Source organism: Vulpes lagopus, chromosome 2 (genome assembly GCF_018345385.1).
Source record: "Vulpes lagopus strain Blue_001 chromosome 2, ASM1834538v1, whole genome shotgun sequence".
Lineage (NCBI taxonomy): Eukaryota > Metazoa > Chordata > Mammalia > Carnivora > Canidae > Vulpes > Vulpes lagopus.
Window position 1 is genome coordinate 158,740,217 of NC_054825.1, and position 19,639 is coordinate 158,759,855.

Genomic DNA, 19,639 nt, shown 5'->3' on the forward strand with positions numbered 1-19,639 from the left:
ACCTTTGCCACTTTCTTGTAAATCCCAAATTATCCTAAAACGAATAGTTTTTTTTTTAAGTGAAAGGACAGAAAAAGATCAACTGTGTTAACAAACAAAATGACACCCAGTCATCAGTACAAAAATTTCTAATAATAAAAACGGAAGGAAACTACTTCTGAAATACTTCCATTGCCTACTACTACTGCATTGAGCAGTCCCTGAGCTAGGTCCTGTCATCAGTCAGAAGCCTGGACGGAAACACACGGTACACTGCTACCTGCCAGGTCCCCATTTCCCAGCCTGGCCCCAGAGCTCTTGCAGGGGCCGCCACTTGCCCACATGTAGAGACCTCTCCCCTCACCCCGGGACCCCGCCAGGTCCACATTCCCCAGCCTGGACCCCAGAGCCCTTGCAGAGGCTGCCACCTGCCCCCCCTGTACAGACCTATCCGCTCACCCCGGGACCTCGCACACGTCTACTCCGCCGCAGCCACCAGCTCCCCCCGTGCCCCCCGGCTCTGCCAGTCGCCCGCCGCCTGGTTTCCGCGAGCCGCGTCCTCTGCAAATTTACGTGCTAGAGAAGCTCCTCTTCCCTGCCAGAGGCTGTTCTCATCCCCTTTCCCGATTTCACCATTCTCTGCCCTGGGCTTCCGCACCGCGGCACAGCAGTCTTACAGCCCTCCTTACGCTAGCGTGGTCTGAAAACAACCATGGTTACCACTCACTGAGCCCAAACTAGGGCTGCGTGTGTGGGCAGAGCGCGGAGGCCCGCCCTCCGCCGCGCAAGTCCCCTCGGGGCCACCGTTCCCTCCCGTCTTCCGGCTTGCCTTGAACGCCCACGCGTCCTTGCGTAAGCGGGGGGCGGGCTCAACACAAACCCGCGGCGCCCATTGGCTGTGCAAGGTCAAGGGAGGTGGGGAGAGGCCTCGCATGACGTCAGGACGCCGCGGTCAGAACGTCGAAGCCCAAGGAAGACAAGAACCAGCCGGGTCACGAGCAGTTCCGCACCGGTGTCGGTGTCGCCTTGGGCCGCTGCTGACGAGTCCAGGGGGCGAGCGGCTGAGGTGAGTGTGGGGCGCGGCGGGCGAGCCGGCGGGGACGGCGTCTCCTTCCGGGCCTACGCCTGGCGGGTCCCGAGGCCTGGTGGGCCGTCGCACCAACGGACGCCGCGCGCGAGCGACGACAGGGTGTGGCGGGCACTGGCGGTTTCTGCGCCTGCGCGCTCTCGCGCTTGCGCCGTCGGCCCGTGGCTCCCCGCCCCCTCCCCGGAATTCCTGGGGCCTGAGCGCCCTCTTCTTTAGCCCCCAGTGACCCGGCGGTTCCACCCGGAGGATGGCGTTGCCCCGGGCGACGCGCAGCCTCGGCGCTTCGGTGCTCCCTTCGGCTCACCCCCGAGCCGTGGTGCGCAAGCGCGGCGCGGCCGGGCGGTGGTCTGGAGCGGGTGGCGGGCCTGCGCCTGGCGTCTCTGCCCTCTGGACGGCCTTCTCTGCGGCCGTGAGGGCAGCTGCTCTCACCTCCTCCCTCGTAGTAGGACTGGCGAGGGCCTGCCTCGGGGCCCACCCGTGCTCTTCGGTCTCCGTGGCTGAGGCCGCCCGAGGCCCTCTCGCTCTCTTGCAGTCCTGGGTGTGCGGGACGTTGTTGGGCCCCCGGCCACCCGGCAGAGGAGGTGCCTCTGCCCGTGGGGGGCGCTTCCTGAGAGGACGTTTCTACAGTGCAGGGCTCCCCAGGGGCACGCGGCGCTTGTCCTTGTTTCCTGGAGCGACTTCCGGCAGCCCTCCCTCCTGCCTGCTGGTTGTTCTCCTGAGTGCTCGCTGGAGTCCGTCTTTCCGGACTGCTCCTCAGAGCACCCTCCTGGTCCTCGTGCTTTCTCTCAGGAGCAGGCTTCCCTCTGGAACACGTCCTAGCCCTTGCTCGAGGTGTCTGTCACCCCCCCCCCCCCCCCGCACTTTCTCTCCTGCCCCGGGGGCTCCCTCGGACCTTCCTTTCGCGAGGTCGTCGTTCCCCCCCTCCCTGGGGCTTCCCACTAGCCTGGGGATCCTTCCTGAGCCCCCCCCCCCCCCCCGCTCTCTGCACCATCCATTTCCCCTTAGGGTTTCAGGTCCTTCTCTTTCCCTTTGGGGAATCCCTTCAGCCTTCCCTGTTTTCACATCCCTCATGTTCCACCTAGAGCACTGCAGGGAGCCCCTTTATTCCACACCCAGGACTCTTCAGTGGTTCCTCGTCTCCCAGTGGCTCCTAACTTATCATACCTCCTTCTCTGCCCGACTTCTCGTGAGCCCATCTCCTCTTCCCCACTTCGTGACTTGTCTCCTGCTCCTTCCTGAGTCTCCCTAACTCCTCCTTTTTCTCATAGACAGTGAGAAAGCAGTCTGGCTCCTGAGGTCCACCCCTTATGCCCCAAGGTCCAGATGGCGGCCAACGTGGGTGATCAGCGGAGCACGGATTGGTTAGTGTGGCTAGAGAGACAGAGGCTGGAGGGGAGGGCAGGCAGAAGCAGGACTCAGTGGTGTTCCTTGAGATGACTGGGATGTGCTGGAACAGTCCTTGTGGGGGTAGTGAGGAGGAGTGCCTCTGGCCACACGGTGAAGGGAAGTGTTTGGTTGTCGGGGGGACAGCAGGTTTTCACCTCTCTGAACGTTGTGTCCATGGAACAGTGCTTATTTCTCAGAATTGGGGTGATTCATTCCATAGACTGATTAAGGGGCAGCCTCCAACACCCTTAATTCTCTCATTTATTGTCTGTTAATACCTTGTTTTTCCAAAACAGTATGATGATAGTCTTCTGTTGGCTGGGGAGCTGTGAAAATTGACTCATGACATTTAGATTTAGTAGGCACCAGGTGCTGTTAATTTCTCTGGACACTGGTAATCTTTTCATTCGGTATCTAACAATTACTGTGTGTCAGACACCTGGAAAAGTGTCATAGGTCTTTGTCTTTAGTCGGATTTCTTTCTCAGGGAGGTGTGAGACAGAAAGGGATTGTTAGCATGTTATAGATTAATATATGTCTTAGATTTAAAAATTTAGACTCTAGTAGGTAGTATGAAGGAGTCTAGGATTCAGGCCCTGGTATGTGCCTGCCTGCATTTTGCCCACCATGTACAGGGAGAGAAAAGACTGACTTGATGTCCCTTCTTTGCAGGTCTTCTCAGTACAGCATGGTGGCCGGGACAGGCAGAGAGAATGGCATGGAAGCTCCTATGCATGAGAACCCGGAGTGGGAGAAGGCCCGCCAGGCTCTGGCCAGCATCAGCAAAGCAGGAGCCGCTGGCAGCTCTGGCAAGGCGAGCAGCAATGGGCCTGTGGCCAGTGCACAAGTGAGAAGGCACATAGGACCTGGGGACCCTGAGCGGGGGTTGCTAGGGAGGGAAATATATGGTGTTCCCTGGTATCACAAGGACACAGTGCTCCGAAGATGTTCTAGGAGCCCTTGGATGGGGGATCAAGGTCTGTTTCCTTGAAGAGCCCAGGGCACCATGTGGTCCTTGTCCCTGGGAATCTAGCCTTAAGAGGGAGGCATGTCCTGGGCCCCTGAGATGCCTCAAGTGTGTTGGTAGAAGCTGTGGCTCTTAGAGAGAGATGGACCCAGTTGTGTTCCTTAGTAGTTAACCACATTTGGGGGCCGGAGGGTGTGTGCTGCTGCCAGTGCTGATGGCATGTGGGCCTCTCTCCACAGTATGTGTCTCAGGCAGAGGCATCAGCTCTGCAGCAGCAGCAGTACTACCAGTGGTACCAGCAGTACAACTACGCCTATCCTTACAGCTATTACTACCCCATGGTGAGCATCCAGCCCAGCGGGGCGAGTAGGGGGGTGGGTTCCAGGGCCAGGGGAAGACTTGAAGACAGCAGTGACAGCTTCCGAGACACTCCACTAGCATGTTGTTCCCATGATCAAGTTGAAGGCCCTTTCTAGGTCCCACCTTCTCTGCTCTGGCCATGTCCTCTCCCCATGCTCAGTCTGTCACCCATGACGTCCACCTGTGCTCTGTGCCAGCTCTCATCCCCTTTTCTCACACCTCTCTGTGTTCTCACCTTGGTGGTGGTGGTGAGGGTGCTTCCCAGGTTAGACCTTTCTCTGACTGGATAAGTTAAAGCAGGGTTGCACCCCACTCCTTGTTTTCACAGTGCTTACTGCCAGATACTCTGTGTATCTATCTGCAACTGTGCATGTGTTTTGAGCGCAGACTTCATGAGAGGGTGGATTTTTACTGTTTATTTTTGGTTCTGTTGTAGCGTTTAGGAAAGTTGGCATTCGGTAAATATTTCTTAAATGGAGAATGGGATTGATAGAGGTTTTTGTTGTTTTTCTCATAAGGAGGATTTATGTAGTGGAGAAAGATAGGGGTAAGAGTGTGGAGCACAGAGATTATGTCTGGCACCTGAGGGGGCAGGAGAAGGGGAGGGAGCTGGGCCTGTGCTGATCCTCGTTTCTGTGCCTCTGGCAGAGCATGTACCAGAGCTATGGTTCCCCCTCCCAGTATGGCATGGCCAGCTCGTATGGCTCCACCGCACCCCAGCAGCCATCAGCACCCCAGCACCAGGGGACTCTGAGCCAGGTAACACCCCCACCAGCTTTGTGGCATGTTCAAGATGGGGAATGTAGTTTTTCTGAGTGGGTGAATGGTGGGGACCCCTGTATTTGTTACAATGGCTGCCTCTGGGTAGTCTCCTGCCTGGTGACTACCGATCTGATAATTGAGGAGGGCACACTATAGTTTTTGAAACCAGGATGGGGGCACCTGGGTGGCTCAGTGGTTGAGCGTCTGACTTTGGCTCAGGTTGTGGTCCCGGGGTCCCGGGATCAAGTCCCACATTGGGCTCCCTGCAGGAGCCTGCTTCTCTCTCTGCCTGTGTCTCTGCTTCTCTCTCTGTCTCTCATGAATAAATAAATAAACTTTAAAAAATGAAACCAGGATGGGTTTAGGGCTTGGGCAAGGCATGGGAGTAGGTGTTGGGGTTGACGGTAGCCGCGGTTTGTAGTGTGGCAGCCTATTTTGGGAATCTTCTCTCAGTCCAGTGCACACAGACATGCATAGTCATGCACATTGTCTGGCCTTGCACTTAACGTGCAGCGTGGAGTAGTGCAGAGCTGTGCAGGGGAGATGGAATGACCTGGGCCAGAGTCCCAGCTCCCCTCCCTTGGTGTCATTACAAGTCTCATGCTCTCTCTGCATCTCAGCCAGTCCTGTCAAGGGGGAAGGATAACCATTTCTTCACAGGGTCCCCTAGAACGTGGGTGACCATATGTGTGTTTTGACCGGCATGCAGCATGTGTTCAGACAGTAACCCCTGGGTGGGTGTGTTGTCAGGGTGGCACTCAATAGAATGCTCACTAGTTGCCTAACTGTGAGGTTTAGATGCCTACTGCTGCCACTGAGTGGCTGGGGACTGTGGGAGAAAATCTCAGGATCTAAGCTGGAGCCTTCTCAGCTCTGAAGAGGGTGGGCACTAAACCTCCATTCCTCAGGGAGACACTGAGTGCTTGGGGCAGTGAGATGTGGGAGGGTCACAGGACGGAGTTGAGGGCTGAGTGGTGCTGTGATCATGAGGACAGTGTGAGAGCCAGCACTGGAAGCTCTGCTCCTGCCCTCAGCACCTGCTTCCTCCAACAGCCCCCAGTCCCTGGCATGGAAGAAAGCATGTCCTACCAGGCCCCCCCTCAGCAGCTGCCAGCAGCCCAGCCCCCTCAGCCCTCCAACCCCCCGCATGGGGCTCATGCTCTGAACAGTGGCCCCCAGCCTGGAACAGCCCCAGCCACACAGCACAGCCAGGCAGGGCCTGCCTCAGGCCAGGCCTATGGGCCACATGCCTACTCTGAGCCTGCCAAGCCCAAGAAGGGCCAACAGTTGTGGAACCGGATGAAGCGTAAGTTGGAGGTGGAATCTGGGGAGAGAGAGGGCATGGGGGCTGCACCTTACAGAGCCAAGCGTGGGGCACTTCTGGGTGTGGTGCTCATTCCCTGGCTCTGGATGCAGTTGGTTTGGAGCCCTTCTCTAGAGCTTGGCGTCTCCCATTCCTGGAGATCAGGCAACCTGAGGGAGGCCACGGTAAGGTCTAACCCCAGCTCTTGCGGCCCTCACAGCAGCCCCGGGGACTGGTGGTCTCAAGTTCAACATTCAGAAACGGCCCTTTGCTGTCACCAGTCAGAGCTTCAGCTCCACCTCGGAGGGCCAGCACAGCAGCTTCGGCCCCCAGCCCAACCCTGAGAAAGCCCAGAACCACAGGTGATGGCCACCCCCTTGATCCTGTCCCAGCTCCCTCCTCCTGCTGTGTGTATAGTCCACTGGCAGGTTGTGCATCCCCCTGAGTCTCAGTCTGCTCCTCCAAGATGGGGAGGGGTTCCTCTTTTAGGGTTGCTGTGAGCATGAAATGAGAGGGGAAGAAGATGATGCTCGCATTGTGTTGGGCTTGTGTCTGCTTTGTGAGTGGTAGTGACAACCATCTTTGCTGGGGTGTGGGGTGCCACCCACCTGAGTCCCACGTCTGCCTTCACCCAGGGGGAGCCTCTCTGGGAAGCCTGATGATTGGCCACAGGACATGAAGGAGTATGTGGAGCGCTGTTTTACTGCCTGTGAGTCGGAGGAGGACAAGGACCGGACAGAGAAGCTACTCAAGGAGCTGCTGCAGGCCCGGCTGCAGGACGGTTCAGCTTATACCATTGACTGGAGCCGGGAGCCCCTGCCAGGGTTAGTCTAGGCCAGGGATGGGGAGGAGGGCGATTCTGGGTGCTGAAGCGGAGACCTGCAGACTTAGGTATCTGAAGCCCCAAGAATGAGCAAGAAAGTTGGCTCCCAGGGGTAGAAGGCCAGGAGGGTAGAGCTGAGGCCCAGGCACTGCCTGGTGGTGGAATCCTGGGGTGGGGTGAAGGCCCTGAAGCCTGGCGAGTGCATGGTACTCAGCAGCGAAGAACACTCTCTAGACAGAGAAAATCTTGGGTTTGCCTCCCATTTTTGCAGTGTGTTAGCTGAGTCGCCTGGGTAAGTTTCTTTCCTGCCTGAGGTGGTGTGTTCTTGGGGCGGCTGGCAGATGCTGGGGTTGGTGGAGGCGCTGGATTGGTGATGCCCTGCCCTGCTATATCCTCAGGCTGACTCGGGAGCCTGTGGCTGAGAGCCCCAAGAAGAAGCGGTGGGAGGCCCCTAGCAGCCTTCATCCTCCCAGGGGGGCAGGCTCAGCGACAAGGGGCGGGGGTGCCCAGTCCCAGCGAGGGACACCAGGGGCTGGGGGTGCTGGCCGAGCCCGGGGCAGCAGCTTCGCCAAGTTTGGCAACCGCAATGTCTTCATGAAGGACAACAGCTCTTCCTCCAGCACGGACTCCCGCTCCCGTTCCTCCTCCCGGTCCCCCACCCGCCACTTCCGCCGCAGGTGTGAAGAGTTCAGGGGCCGGGGTGGGGGGGGTGTAGGGGCTGTGGGGGGTTGAGGGGCATGGGTGGGCATGGAGGGGGTCTTGGGGGGAGGAGCCATTTCAGGCCTTACCTTCTTGCTGCTTCTGTGCAGTGACTCCCACTCGGATTCAGACAGTTCTTACTCAGGGAATGAGTGTCACCCTGTGGGTCGCAGGAACCCGCCCCCAAAGGGCCGAGGAGGTCGGGGGGCCCACATGGATCGGGGCCGAGGCAGGGCGCAGCGTGGGAAGAGGTGAGACTTGGGGCAGGTGGCTCAAGGGGTGGGACTGAGATCGGGGTTCCTGGGGAGTGGTGGGAGAGGCACGCTGTGACATCTGCCTATTTACCTTGACCTCTTTTCAGGCATGATCTTGCTCCCACCAAGCGCAGCCGCAAAAAGATGGCTACGCTAGAGTGTGAGGACCCTGAGCGTGAGCTTAAGAAGCAGAAGCGGGCGGCCCGCTTCCAGCATGGACATTCCCGCCGCCTGCGCCTCGAGCCCCTGGTGCTGCAGATGGGCAGCCTGGAAAGCAGTGGTGCTGACCCTGACTGGCAGGAACTACAGATTGTGGGCACTTGCCCTGACATCACCAAGCACTATCTGCGTCTCACCTGTGCCCCTGACCCATCCACTGTGCGTCCTGTGGCAGTAAGTGCTGGGAAGGGCAGGTCCTCCCTGCACGGCGGATGCTAGCACTAGGCTGTGGCACCAACACAGGAATCACAGCAGAGGTTGCACAGGAGACTGCTGTGGCAGCAGGGGCTTGCAGCTGGGCAGGGACTTTGGGGCCTGGGAGCTCTCTGAAGGTGACTTGGAGACAGAATTTGTGCTGGGTTGCATGTCCTCCTCAGGAGACTTGCTCAGCTCTGAGCTTATGTTCCATGATTAGGAGACGGAGAAGGCAGTGGCTTTCTTAGGCCAGCGTTTCATGTGACGGAGGCAGTCAGACCCCTCTGTGCTCTGCTGAGACTGCAGCAGCGGCATGGCTAATGTTCCATCCAGGGGACTGGACACGCAGATGTGGGCAGCTGAGGTTGAGAGTAGTAATTCTTGCAAAATGTGTTGGGTTCTTTTCAAAGTTGGCAGTGAGTTACTAAAGGAGTTTGATATTGTAGCTATTGTCTTAGAACAGAGTTAGTGGAATCATGGGTGTTACAGCCTTGCTCATCCTGCTGTGAAATCACACTGAGCCTTAATTTGGTTCCCTTTCCAGGTTTTGAAAAAGTCTCTGTGCATGGTCAAGTCCCACTGGAAAGAGAAGCAAGACTATGCTTTTGCATGCGAGCAGATGAAGTCAATTCGGCAGGACCTGACGGTGCGGGGGCTGCGGGGAAGGCCTGCCCTGGGTGAGTCCTGTTCTGCTGTGGCCTCATTGTTTGTTCTGCCGATCCAGGTGCAAGGTGTGCGAACAGAGTTCACAGTGGAAGTATATGAGACACATGCCCGCATCGCCTTGGAGAAGGTGAGTGTGGGGTGCTGAGGCCCTTTCAGGCTCTTCCCGGGCTCCCTGTGCTGGCCTCACCATCTTTCTTGATGTCCACACCCCGGGTACCAGGGTGACCATGAGGAGTTCAACCAGTGCCAGACGCAGCTCAAGTCATTGTATGCCGAGAACCTGCCAGGCAATGTGGGCGAGTTCACTGCCTACCGGGTCCTCTACTACATCTTCACCAAGAACTCAGGAGGTGAGAGCCGCTGCCTGCAGGACAGGGTGGCTCCAGGCCCCCAGGGTTGGGCGCTGCTGATCCTCCTTTGTCTTGGGCCCCAGACATCACCACGGAGCTGGCCTACCTGACTCGGGAACTGAAGGCAGACCCTTGCGTGGCTCACGCTTTGGCACTGAGGGCAGCCTGGGCTCTGGGCAACTACCACCGCTTCTTCCGGCTCTACTGTCATGCGCCCTGCATGTCTGGGTACCTGGTGGACAAGTTTGCAGACCGGGAGCGCAAAGCTGCCCTCAAGGCGATGATCAAAACGTATGTGAAGCTGGGTTCTCCCTCGCCCCCTCTGCTGGCCCTGTGGCGGCCTGCCTTCCCCTCCTTCCCCCGTCCCTTTCTTTTCTCCTCCTGCCCCTGCACACTCGGGCTGTCAGGCCTCCAGCTGCTGTGCCCTGGACCCTGGTCCTCTCCCCCCCTTGTTTCTACACGTACCCTGCTCCCCAGGCCCTTCTGCTTCCCTCCCCACAGTTCACCGTGTCTCCCACGCCTGCGTCTGCATCTCCTTCCCCATTCTGTCTTGCTGCTCCAGGGTTCCCTTTTTACCCCTGAGTCTCTCTTTTTCCTGCTCGCATCACCTTGGACCCTGGTTTGTTTTCTCGGTCCCCTCACTCTGAGATCTCTATTCACCTTTCAAGGCTCTCCTGACACTGAGCTCCCACTCGGTAGAAACAAACTAGAAAAGATGGCCCTGCTCTTGGTAGCTTCTGATGTAACAGGACAAGACCCTGTTCTGACTTGAACTCCTCCGAGAGTGCAGGAAATATTTAGGGAGAAAGGCGTGATGTGGGGGCTAGGCAGATCAGGGGCTGGACATAAAAAGAGCATGCTTCTCTGTCATCAGCTATCATGTGTGCTGTGTGTGTGCGCGCGCATGTGTGGCATGCATGCGTGCATGTGTGTGGTGGGGAACCTGTGTTTCTCCAGCAGGGCAGTGAAATGCCCCTGGGCGACATAGGGAGATGTCAGGTGATCTCTTCTATTGTCACAACTAGGGGTGGCTACTGGTGTCTAGTGGGTAGAGGCCTGGGATGCTGCTCAACCCCTTGAAGTGCCCGGGATGCCCCACAACCGAATCACCTGGCCCCAGTGTCAGTCTTGCCAAAGTTGAGAACCCTTGGTCAGAGGTTGGTAGGTCCAAGGGGCCACATAAGTTACCTTGAGAGTCACAGGAATGGTGTGAGACTGGGGAGAGAGGGTCACCCTGAAGGTATGAGACCACACATTCCATGCTCCAGTTTGGGTCCAGGAGATTTAAGGCAGAGGCTGAGCCAGGGTGTAGGGGTCACAGAAGTAGACAAGGACATGGGCAGAAACATGAAGGCGCTAGGATGAGCAGGATCTGACTACCTACCCAGGAGTGTTGGGGAGGTGGTATGTCTAAAGGCCCTGTGGGCTGTCCCTCAGAGTCTGCTGTCTGCAGCGGGACAGCAGCTCCCAAGCTTCTGTGCTGTTCCCAGGGGTGTCATGTGGGCAGGTCGCCATTCGGGTTAGTTTATACCTGCTGGGTCTTGGTTGGGGCCACAGCCATGAAAGCGCCTTGTGGGAGGGGCCCTTGGCTCATCACTGGCCACATGCTCTCACTGCCCCCCTCCACCGGCAGACACGGACAGCCCTGGCCCTGAGTCTGAGAGTCCCCAGAACCAGGTCCCTGCAGGATGGCCAGGAGGCCAGCTCAGCTGTGGTAGGAATGGACTCTTTTATGCCCTCTGTGGATATCCAGGCCAAGACCAGGCACAGACTTGAGGCAGGACTGGTTTATTTCCTCTGTGGTATAAGGGCAGGGTGACAGGGTTTCTGGGAGAGAATTAAGTTAACAGCTATCTTTTGGCACATGCTGTGTCATGTTAGCAACCGCAAGTGATTGTAGCCAGCACGTCATAATACATGTTGGCTGAAGCTGTGCTGGCATTCCCGAGGCACTTTGACCCAGGCAGGGGAAACAGCCAGGGTGGGTCCCCCAGAGTAGCTGTCAGACCTGCCAGCCCATGCCCACCACCATCCCCTGGGGTCCCTCCTGCTTGGGCCACAGTGGGCCCTTGAGCAGCAAAGGAACCAGCTGGGCCCTTCCCTCCCACCCTCCTTGGTCCCCCCGTACAGGTAAGTGAGGGTGAAGGGGGGGCACAGCCGGGGCTGGGGCCACCAACCCCACCCCGGGCCCCCCCAAGCCCCTGGAGGTGGGGAGGTTGGGTGGGGTTGGGTGAGAGGTCAGCAGGTAATGTGCTGAGGAAACCCTTTGGGTGCCCGAAGGGGGGGCACCCACTCCCTGCTTGTGGGGCCCTCCCCTGCCCACTGCCTGCCTCATCGCATTCTCCTCTTGTCTCCGTAGCTTCCGCCCTGCGCTGCCAGTCTCCTACCTGCAGGCCGAGCTGGCCTTCGAGGGCGAGGCCGCCTGCCGGGCCTTCCTAGAGCCCCTGGGCCTGGCATACACGGGCCTGGACAACGCCAGCATCGACTGCCGCCTCAGCCTGGCGCAGCTGTCAGCCTTCTGAGCATCAGCGCGGATGGGGTGGGGTGGGGTGGGGGCAGGGCTGTGGCCCCCCAGCGCCGCCTTTGCCGATTTTGTTTTTGAGCCATGGACTTGGGTTGTAAATTAATTCGTGGGGAGTGGGCTCCAGGAAGAGCGCCATCCCTGTCCCCGTTTTCCCACCGGGGAGTCTGTACAGAGATTTTTTCTACATTTTTATTTTTTGTCTCAGAGGAATGGGATTGGGGGAGGATGGGGTGGGACAGCGGAGGGTTGGGGGCATGGTCTGTAGGCTGCTCTGTGTCCACCTGGCACCTCCACTAATGCTGTCTCAGTGTTTTCTCTCTCTCTCTCTCGAGCTTGTACTCCGGTACCGACCTGGCACCCTGGCCCATCCCATGCCCAGGGGGCCGGAAGAAGACAGGCCACTCCGCCCGTGCCCGCCCGCGGCGGGGCCACCAGCACAGCAGCCCGCCACCCGCCACCTGCCTGCCTCACCACAGACTCTTATTGCCCAGCCCTCTGGGGCCTCAGTATTCGGGGCTAGGGGAGCCATGTAGAGACTGTGCCCCACCCTCAGCCCCCCACGCCAGAAATGCCGCCGCCAAGCCAGCACCACATCCACGCCGACACTGCGCACTGAGGACTCCGGAGGCCATCGCGGGACCTCGGCCGGGCCGCCTCGTCTACAGTTGTATTAAGTTGTCTCCGTGTCCCTCCTCCCTCCACCCCCGTGTTTCTTCTGGTTTTTTTTTTCCTTCCCTCCCTCCTCCTCCTGCTCCCCAACCCTTCTTTGGTTCAGCACAGGTAAAACGGTTACCCTCCCTCCCTCCCTGCCTCCATGGATCACCAGCTCACGTCATGTTTCCTTCTCTTTTCTTTTTGTGTGTGTTTAAGTTAGTTTTCTTCCTCCCCTTTTTCTTTTTGGCCCTCCCCCCTCTTCTGCCATGTAACTGGAGGATGTGCGATGAGTTTGCAAACAGCTGGACTGTCAGGCTGCTTTTTTTCCAGATGTTCCTCCTCTGCCTCCCCTCCCTTCCCTTTCCCCTCCCTTCTCCTTCCTTCATTCTTTCCTTGGATCACTGAGCACCATTTGGAAGCTTGAGAGAAACCAAAATTAAAGAGAGAGAGAGAGAGAGAGAGCACTTTGTCCCTTCCTGCTTGGACAGGTTGAGAGTGGCCACCAGCGGATCTGAGGGGGGATCATCACCCCAGAGCTATCTCAGCCAGGGTGCCTTCCGCCCGGCCCATGTGGCACAGCCACACTTCCGCTAGGGGCTGGCTTCCAGCTCCTGCCTTGGCCTGCAACCAGGCTCAGGGAGGCAGACCTGAGAATCTTGGGGCACCTTGGCCAGGGTAGGAGCTGTATTACTCTGAGCCCCTCCTCTTCCAGCCTCTGTCTCAGCACTTGGGCCATATTTTCTGGGGACCAGAAGGGGGAGGGTGGGGCACAGCACATGCTGCCCCAGAGAAGCAGGCATCTAAAGCTCAACTGTGGGGTGCCAGGAACCCGGGCCAAGAGCACAAGTCTTAATGCAGGGACTGTGGCAGCTATCTCCCTAGGGCCCATCAGCCTCAGAAGGGCTAGAGTCAGGTGCAGGGCCCTCGTGGGTACCGGGAAGGCAGCACTCACGGGTGTGGTTCCAGACTTTTCCTGGGCCTTGGCCACCCCTGCCTGCAGCCCGGGATCGGTCAGCATGAGGGCCACAAAATGCGTGGGGGCGGGGCTGGCGAGGTGGTGTGCCCCTGGCTCCTGTGACTTTTCTGCCTTCCGAGGGCTAGGCTCCAGGACCCCACTCTGCTTGTGTGTCAGGGAAACCCTTCAGGGGACTGTGCCAGGGCTGCTACCAACAGTCTTCCCACCCCCTCGGCTCTGCCAGGGGCGGCCGGCTGCACACCCTTCCCGGCTCTGTCCAGGGGGACGCCTGGCCTTCGGCCCTATCCCGCTCCTTGGCTTCCGGCCCAGGCCAGTCCGGTGCTAGGAGCTCGGTTCTGGTGCCAGCGGGAGGGGCAGCCACGCCTTCGAACGCGCCCCGCCGCTATGCGCGTCCTTGCCGCCGCCGTGCGCGTCCTCGCTGTGCTGAACACCCTCCCCGTCCTGAGCGATCTCGCCGCCATCCCGAGCGTCCTAACCATCGTGCGCGCCCCCGCCTCCCTGAGCGTGCTCGCCGCCAAGCCCGAGCCGAAGACCAGATCAGTGCGTGAGGCGGGGTCCCACGCGGTGCGGCCGCGAAAGCGGAAGTAGCGCACCCGAGCGCCGCCAACGGCTCGTCCCAGCAAAAGGCCCGAAGGGCTCCTCGCGCACGCCAAGAAGCGGTCGGCGTAGCCTACCGAGAAGTCGGCCGGGTCGAGGCGCGGGTCCCAGCGGCTGTGCTGGAGGACGGCCCCGGCCGTGCACAGCGGCGGCTTCTTGCCCCGGCACTGGCCTCGGCTCCACGGCAAGGCCCCGCCGGCACCGGAGCCCCCGGGTGGGGCTGGCGGCAGCGGACGCCGAAGCAGCAGGCTGGCGGAGGCGCGGGCTCAGCCGGGGGCGGGGCGCCGCCTTGGGAGCCGGCTACCGCGGGCCGTGACGTCACCGGCAGCACCCCGTTCCCGCCGCCCTCGCGCTCTCCGCAGCCGGTGTACTCTGGAAGCCCGACGCCGCCTGCGCTGCCCAGCGATGCTCGCGTGTGGCCCGCCCGGGTCCAAAGGGCTGACAGACTGGGCACCGTCCGTGGGGGGCCGCTTCCCTCCGCCCTCGAGGAGCCGGGCCTCTGCCCCTAAGATTTACAGGTGCGACCCCGCCCCCTCCAGGCCGTGGGAACGCCTGGCTGCGCCCTCGGCCGCTCTCCGCCTGTGCGGCCCCGCCCCCTCACCTAGGATTTGCGTGGAGGCCGCGGCCTCTACGGGGGCCTCACTGGGCTTCGTTCCGCCCCTCGCCTAAAGTGCTGTACGTGCTGCCCCGCTTTCCGCCTCTCCAACTGTACCCCAGCAGGCTAAGACTAGGTAGCCCAGGCTTGGGGCGCCGCTGTCGCCATGGGGCCGACACGTGTATGGGGGGTGTTTCTCCTCCAGGGACCCTACCTCTTCCCAGCCACTTTCCTGCGCGTCTGCTCACAGGGTAAAGAGCAGCTCGCCCCGAGGGGTTCACTGGAGATGCGGGCCGGGAGTCGAGGCTCCCGGAGCCACTGCCCTTGGCCTCCGGGAGCCAGTCAGGCCAAGCCCTCTGCCAAAACTGCTGAAATAAAGGGGCACCGTCTAACCACGCCCCCCTCTGATAAAGGGGTCACATCCCATCCCTCCAGGCCAGGCATCCGACCTAGAGCCTGGTCCAGTCTGCCGGGAACCGAGCTGCAGGTGTCATGCTTGGCCCTTAAAGGAGCCAGGACCCCATCACCGACTCCCCGCCCCCAATCTTCCCTTCCCATGCAAAGCGAAGAGACAGAATCCGGGGCACAGACGTGGCGTTTATGTATACAGAGGCAGGATGCCGGAAGGTAAAAGCATGGGAACTGGGGTGCCTACAGGCCGATGACATCGTCCAGCTCCAGATCCGCGCTGGGGCGGCAGTGCGCCCTGGGGTGCTGCGCCTCGGAGCTGAGGTCCAAGTCGGGCTTGGTGGCGGCGGCTCCCGGGCGCTCCGCGTCCATGACGCCGAGCACCGCGTCCAGCATGGACGGGCCCAGATCCAGGTGGAAGGACAGCAGCGGGTCGGCGGGCGCGGGCGCGCGGAGGGCGGGCGGCGGGGGCTGCGGCACCGCAGGCGGCGGCGCGGAGCGGGGGGCTCCCGCGGGTGGCGCCCGGGGCTCGGGGGGCGGCCCCCCGCCGTGCCGGCTCAGGAACGAAGTGTCCCCGAAGGCGTCGCCGCCGCGCCCCACGTGTAGCGTGTGCCGGAAGTCGCCGAGTGGCGCGGAGATGGACAGGGTGCCGCGCTCCGGCCGCTTCTTGGGCTGCGCGGGGCCCAGCTGCTTCAGCACGGGCATCTGCGGGAGGGGCCGGGGGAGCGGGTCAGCGCGGCCTCCGCCCGAGGGGGAACCCACGCCGCGCACCCACCCTGGGCCTAGGCAGCGGTTCCAAGGATGCGCTCGCAAACACGCGGGACGATGGTGGCGGGGTTGCGTCCATTTTACAGGTGTGCAAACTGCGTCTCCAGGGGCCCTAGGTCCCAGATTGCAATTCAGGCCTGCGCAGGACCAACGCGCCGCGCTTATCCCGGTAAGAACTAAGATTGCGGTCTTCCTACAGGCCAGGCAACAGGCTTCACCAGCTCTCCCCGAGTGTTTCCTAAGCTTGACAGAGAAACTCCAGCATCTCCGGGGCAGAGATTTTCAGGACCCTTCCCTGGAGACAGGGGGCACTTTGTCCACCAAGTGCGGCAGGCACAGTGCCTAGGGCCCACCACTCACACACTTCTAGAGGCCCAGGAAAATGTTAAAGTGTTTTGATTTATTTCAAAATGTGTGGATTATATCTGTCTTCACACCAACAGTTATAAAATATAAATAAATAAAATTTATACCCATGAAAGCTTTGCCTAGGGCATACATAAGTGATAATGTAAGTCTGCCTAAAAGCTCCAATCCAGGAATCAGGATGCTCACACAGCCTTTTATAATTTGAGTATTTGGTCCAGAAAGAGACAATATACTGTCTTACATTTTGCAAATTTCTCTAAGAATAACAAGAATGGCATAAATTGAAGCTGACAGGTTGCACACTATAAACTAGGTACACTATTGCCTCATGGCTGCCCTGGATTCTACATAAATAGAAGTGCCTGCCAACCTTTGCCTGTATCCTGGAACCTGGCTGTTTTTATGGAATTTCTGGGAGGGACTCCGATAACTTTGTACTTTTGTTTTAATAGTGCCTCTTATCATCATCATCATCATCATAATAATAATAATAAATAATCTTCTTTCTCTTTGAAGTAAAGCCCCACCCTTTGCCAGCTGTATGATTGTGATAAATTATGTGATTTCCTTATGTCTGTTTCCTCTCTGTAAAATGGGTAAAATAACAGTACCTTCCTTGCAGGGCACATAGTAAATCTCAATTAAAGAAAACTATATTTGTAATAGTGCCAGCTAATTGGTAGTGCTAGTGCTGGGTGTGTGTGGGGGGGAGGGGAGTGTGTCCTTACATAACTGTAGAACAAAATAAAGAATTGATAAAATCCTATGAAGAAGTCAAAGCAACCAACACTATTCTTTCAGTAACTAGCACCCTGGGAAATATCACTGATAATGCAGAGAAAAATTAAACCTAAGAGGATTTAAAATAATTATAGTCCAATGTGTTCTGAGGAATTGACCTTTGCCCTACCCCAACACACACACACACACACACACACACACACACACTACACTTTACATTTATTTCTCTGGGAAAACCAGTCTTGATTTACAAGACTCTGTAGTGTTTCTCAAACTTCTCTGACCTCAGCTTAGATGAACAAATATATTTTAATTGCAACATGAGGGATCCCTGGGTGGCGCAGTGGTTTGGCGCCTGCCTTTGGCCCGGGGCACGATCTTGGAGACCCGGGATCGAGTCCCACGTCGGGCTCCCGGTGCATGGAGCCTGCTTCTCCCTCTGCCTGTGTCTCTGCCTCTCTCTCTCTCCCTGTGACTATCATAAATAAATAAATAAAAATTTTTAAAAAAATTGCAACATGACATGCAATCACCTCTCCTCCCCACCTCTGCATAAAGGAAACCAAAATTTTATGAAACATGCTAGGCACTGTGATGTTTTCAATTCTAATCTATTTTATTTTTTAAATGCTTACCTCTGCTCATTAATGAATCTCAATTCACAGTTGAAAATAAAAAACCCTCTCCCCATGCTCACAGTGAGTGTCATTACTGTGCAGTGAGTTGCCTGTGAAAAGACCACAACTCAGCCAAATGCCTAGGTTTCCATCTGGCTGTGTGTGTGTGTGGCTTTGGGCAAATACTTAACCTTTCTAAGGTTTCTTTCCCCCTCTCAAAAATGGAACGTAGGAATACAGGATCTTCCTGTAACACTTCATAGTCTCTTTTCGAGATTGGTGAGATGTTGCCAGTAAGTCTTGGCAGAGTGCCCAGCAGAGAGCAAAAGTTCAATAAAATGCTCAGTGGCCACCTGAGATCACTCCCCCTTGTCCCCGAGGACACACTTAGAGAGGGTTTATGACTGGCCCAAGGTCACAGAGCCCAGACTTAACCACTTCTCCTGCCTGCTGCCTCGTGAACTGAGTCCTCTGGGGACAGCTCTCAGTCCCTGGCTTTCCTCCCTGCCCATGCCCTAGCCTGTCCCTCAGTCCATCCTCGCATTGCCCTACAAGGCATCGCTACCACCATTTTCCAGTGCCTGGCCAAACACACCTGCCATTTCCTTTCTGTGGGACCCTGACCTAACTTTCTCAACCTTAGACCTCAGTTTACTCTACTGAAAAGTAGAAGTCAGAATGCCTGATTGCTAGGGGTATTTGTAAAGGACATTCATGATGCTGATGTTATACTTCCTAAGGACTTATTCTGGGGTGGGGTGGGGTGGGTGGGTAGAGGACTTAAATGCTTTCACTCAAATACACAAACTCATTCAATCCTCGGAACAATGCAATGAGTTTTATAGAGGTGGTGGCTGAGGAATAGAGAGGGAGAGTAAGTTGCCTTGGGTCACACAGCAATGAATGTTGTGTCTGGATTCAGAAACCAGGCAGAGTCTAAACCTGATGAGACTCTACAGATGATAGCCTATTGCTCATAGCCCCCCTTGGATAGGGTGGGTGGGTGTGCATCCGAATGTAAAAAACAACACTTGGATATGCCATAAAGGCCAAGGATTTCCTACATCCTTGACCGTGTGTGTTTGCCTTTTCTTTTCTCCATTCCAGGCAGAGTAATGACTTCGAAATCGCTTCTGAGTGGCCTCTTGCTGGCTCTGAGGGCCTCGGGCAAGTCACTCCCCTTCTCAGAACCTCGAACCCCAGGGTCCTCTTAAATAGAAGGCCCTAACCTCCCGCTAGCAGAGTTGTGTGCTTGAGGCAATGAGGTCATGCTAGGAAAAACCTCCGTCAGCCGGCCAAGGCTCCTACAGAGGGGCTGTTGTTTGTGACAAATGTGCAAAAGACAGTGCAGGAGTGAGGGTGGGACCCCGGAGGGCCCCTCCCGCTGCCATCCGCCCCTGCAGGCCCGCCGTTCCTGCTGCAGGAGGGAGGGCACAGCTGGTTCACCTCTGTCCTCTCCGGGCCCCAGCCCCGCCAAAACGGAAATAGGCGCCCGCTCCACACCCGGCCGGACCGGTTCCCGAGGCGTCCGGGAGGGGGAGACCCCCGCCCCACGGCTCGCCGCGCTTCCTCCCGCCACGTGGCGGCCGCCCCGAGCTGAGCGCCCGCGGTCCCTGGGCCCGTCTGTCCCGCGTCCTCCCGAAGCTGACCCGGGAGCCCGGCTCCCCGCTGCCCCCTTACCTCTCGGTCCTCCCCGAGTGGGGCAGGCGCGCTCTCAGCTCCGGCGGGGGGACCCCCGTCTCCTCTTCGGAGCCCGCCCCGGCCACCGAGTCCCAGGTCCGCACCCTCTGCCTTCTTTCTCCAGGCGGTTCTCACCTGGCAAAGGAAGTGTCATGCGGAACCTGTCAGGGGCCCGGGACCCAGGCGTCCCGGCCCGCGGGGCCACCTCCACAGGACGCCCCCTCGCGCAGGTCCCAGGGGTCCTGCCTCCGACCTTTCTCAGTCCTCGGACCGGGGAGTCCGAGCCCGCACCCCTTGCTGGCCCTGGCCCCGGGTCCCTTCTTTACCTGCACCGGGGACCGTAGCGTCAGCCCCTCTCGGGGGCCATGGCTGGAGCCGTCCAGGCCAGCCCAGGCCGTCTGGGCACAGGCCCCTCCCAACCTCCCTTAGTATCCGAAAGTTTGCCTCTAGGATTTAAAGGACTAGAAAGCGGCGGTGGAAAAGCTGAGGCCTGCGGGCTGAGTGTGGGGCGGGCCGAGGCCGGGACTGGGTGTGCTCAGAGGACGCGCAGAGGGGGTGGGGGACGGTCAGGGCGCGCCCCCCAGCCCGGCCCCTCCCCCTGCCCAGCTTGGAATTTCCTGAAGCTGGGGAAGTCTGGCTGTTTGGAAGAGTAATTTCTAA

At 58.5% G+C, this 19,639-nt stretch overlaps 3 protein-coding genes across 10 annotated transcripts; 1 reads left to right on the plus strand and 2 right to left on the minus strand.

Moving 5' to 3' along the window:
• Positions 1-906: 906 nt before the first annotated feature.
• LENG8 (leukocyte receptor cluster member 8) lies at positions 907-12,683 on the plus strand. Of its 8 annotated transcripts, XM_041738767.1 has the most exons (16): positions 907-1,045; positions 2,335-2,427; positions 3,125-3,299; positions 3,659-3,760; positions 4,428-4,538; positions 5,595-5,847; positions 6,065-6,206; positions 6,480-6,668; positions 7,066-7,344; positions 7,477-7,617; positions 7,728-8,013; positions 8,579-8,680; positions 8,759-8,827; positions 8,921-9,050; positions 9,134-9,341; positions 11,410-12,683. In XM_041738767.1, exons 2-16 carry the CDS (start codon positions 2,390-2,392, stop codon positions 11,570-11,572), a joined length of 2,388 nt encoding a protein of 795 aa, XP_041594701.1. In that variant the 5' UTR covers positions 907-1,045; positions 2,335-2,389; the 3' UTR covers positions 11,573-12,683. The 8 variants fall into 8 exon arrangements, with proteins under 8 accessions (XP_041594701.1, XP_041594666.1, XP_041594658.1 ...); XM_041738732.1 differs by having other exon boundaries at positions 9,134-11,552; XM_041738757.1 differs by lacking the exon at positions 2,335-2,427 and having other exon boundaries at positions 912-1,045.
• A 440-nt stretch (positions 12,684-13,123) lies between these two features.
• On the minus strand, positions 13,124-14,564 carry LENG9 (leukocyte receptor cluster member 9). Its single transcript, XM_041733861.1, is given in 5 exon segments — positions 13,124-13,796; positions 13,799-13,836; positions 13,838-13,961; positions 13,964-14,306; positions 14,544-14,564. Coding segments are annotated over 5 exon segments (837 nt in total). The 3' UTR covers positions 13,124-13,485.
• Positions 14,565-14,973: 409 nt separating this feature from the next.
• Positions 14,974-19,507, minus strand: CDC42EP5 (CDC42 effector protein 5). The gene is made up of 3 exons (XM_041738869.1): positions 19,306-19,507; positions 18,980-19,114; positions 14,974-15,509 (listed from the first exon to the last, which is right to left on the minus strand). The coding sequence occupies exon 3, from the start codon at positions 15,507-15,509 to the stop codon at positions 15,048-15,050; it is 462 nt and encodes a 153-aa protein (XP_041594803.1). The 5' UTR covers positions 18,980-19,114; positions 19,306-19,507; the 3' UTR covers positions 14,974-15,047.
• Between the last annotated feature and the right edge of the window lie 132 nt (positions 19,508-19,639).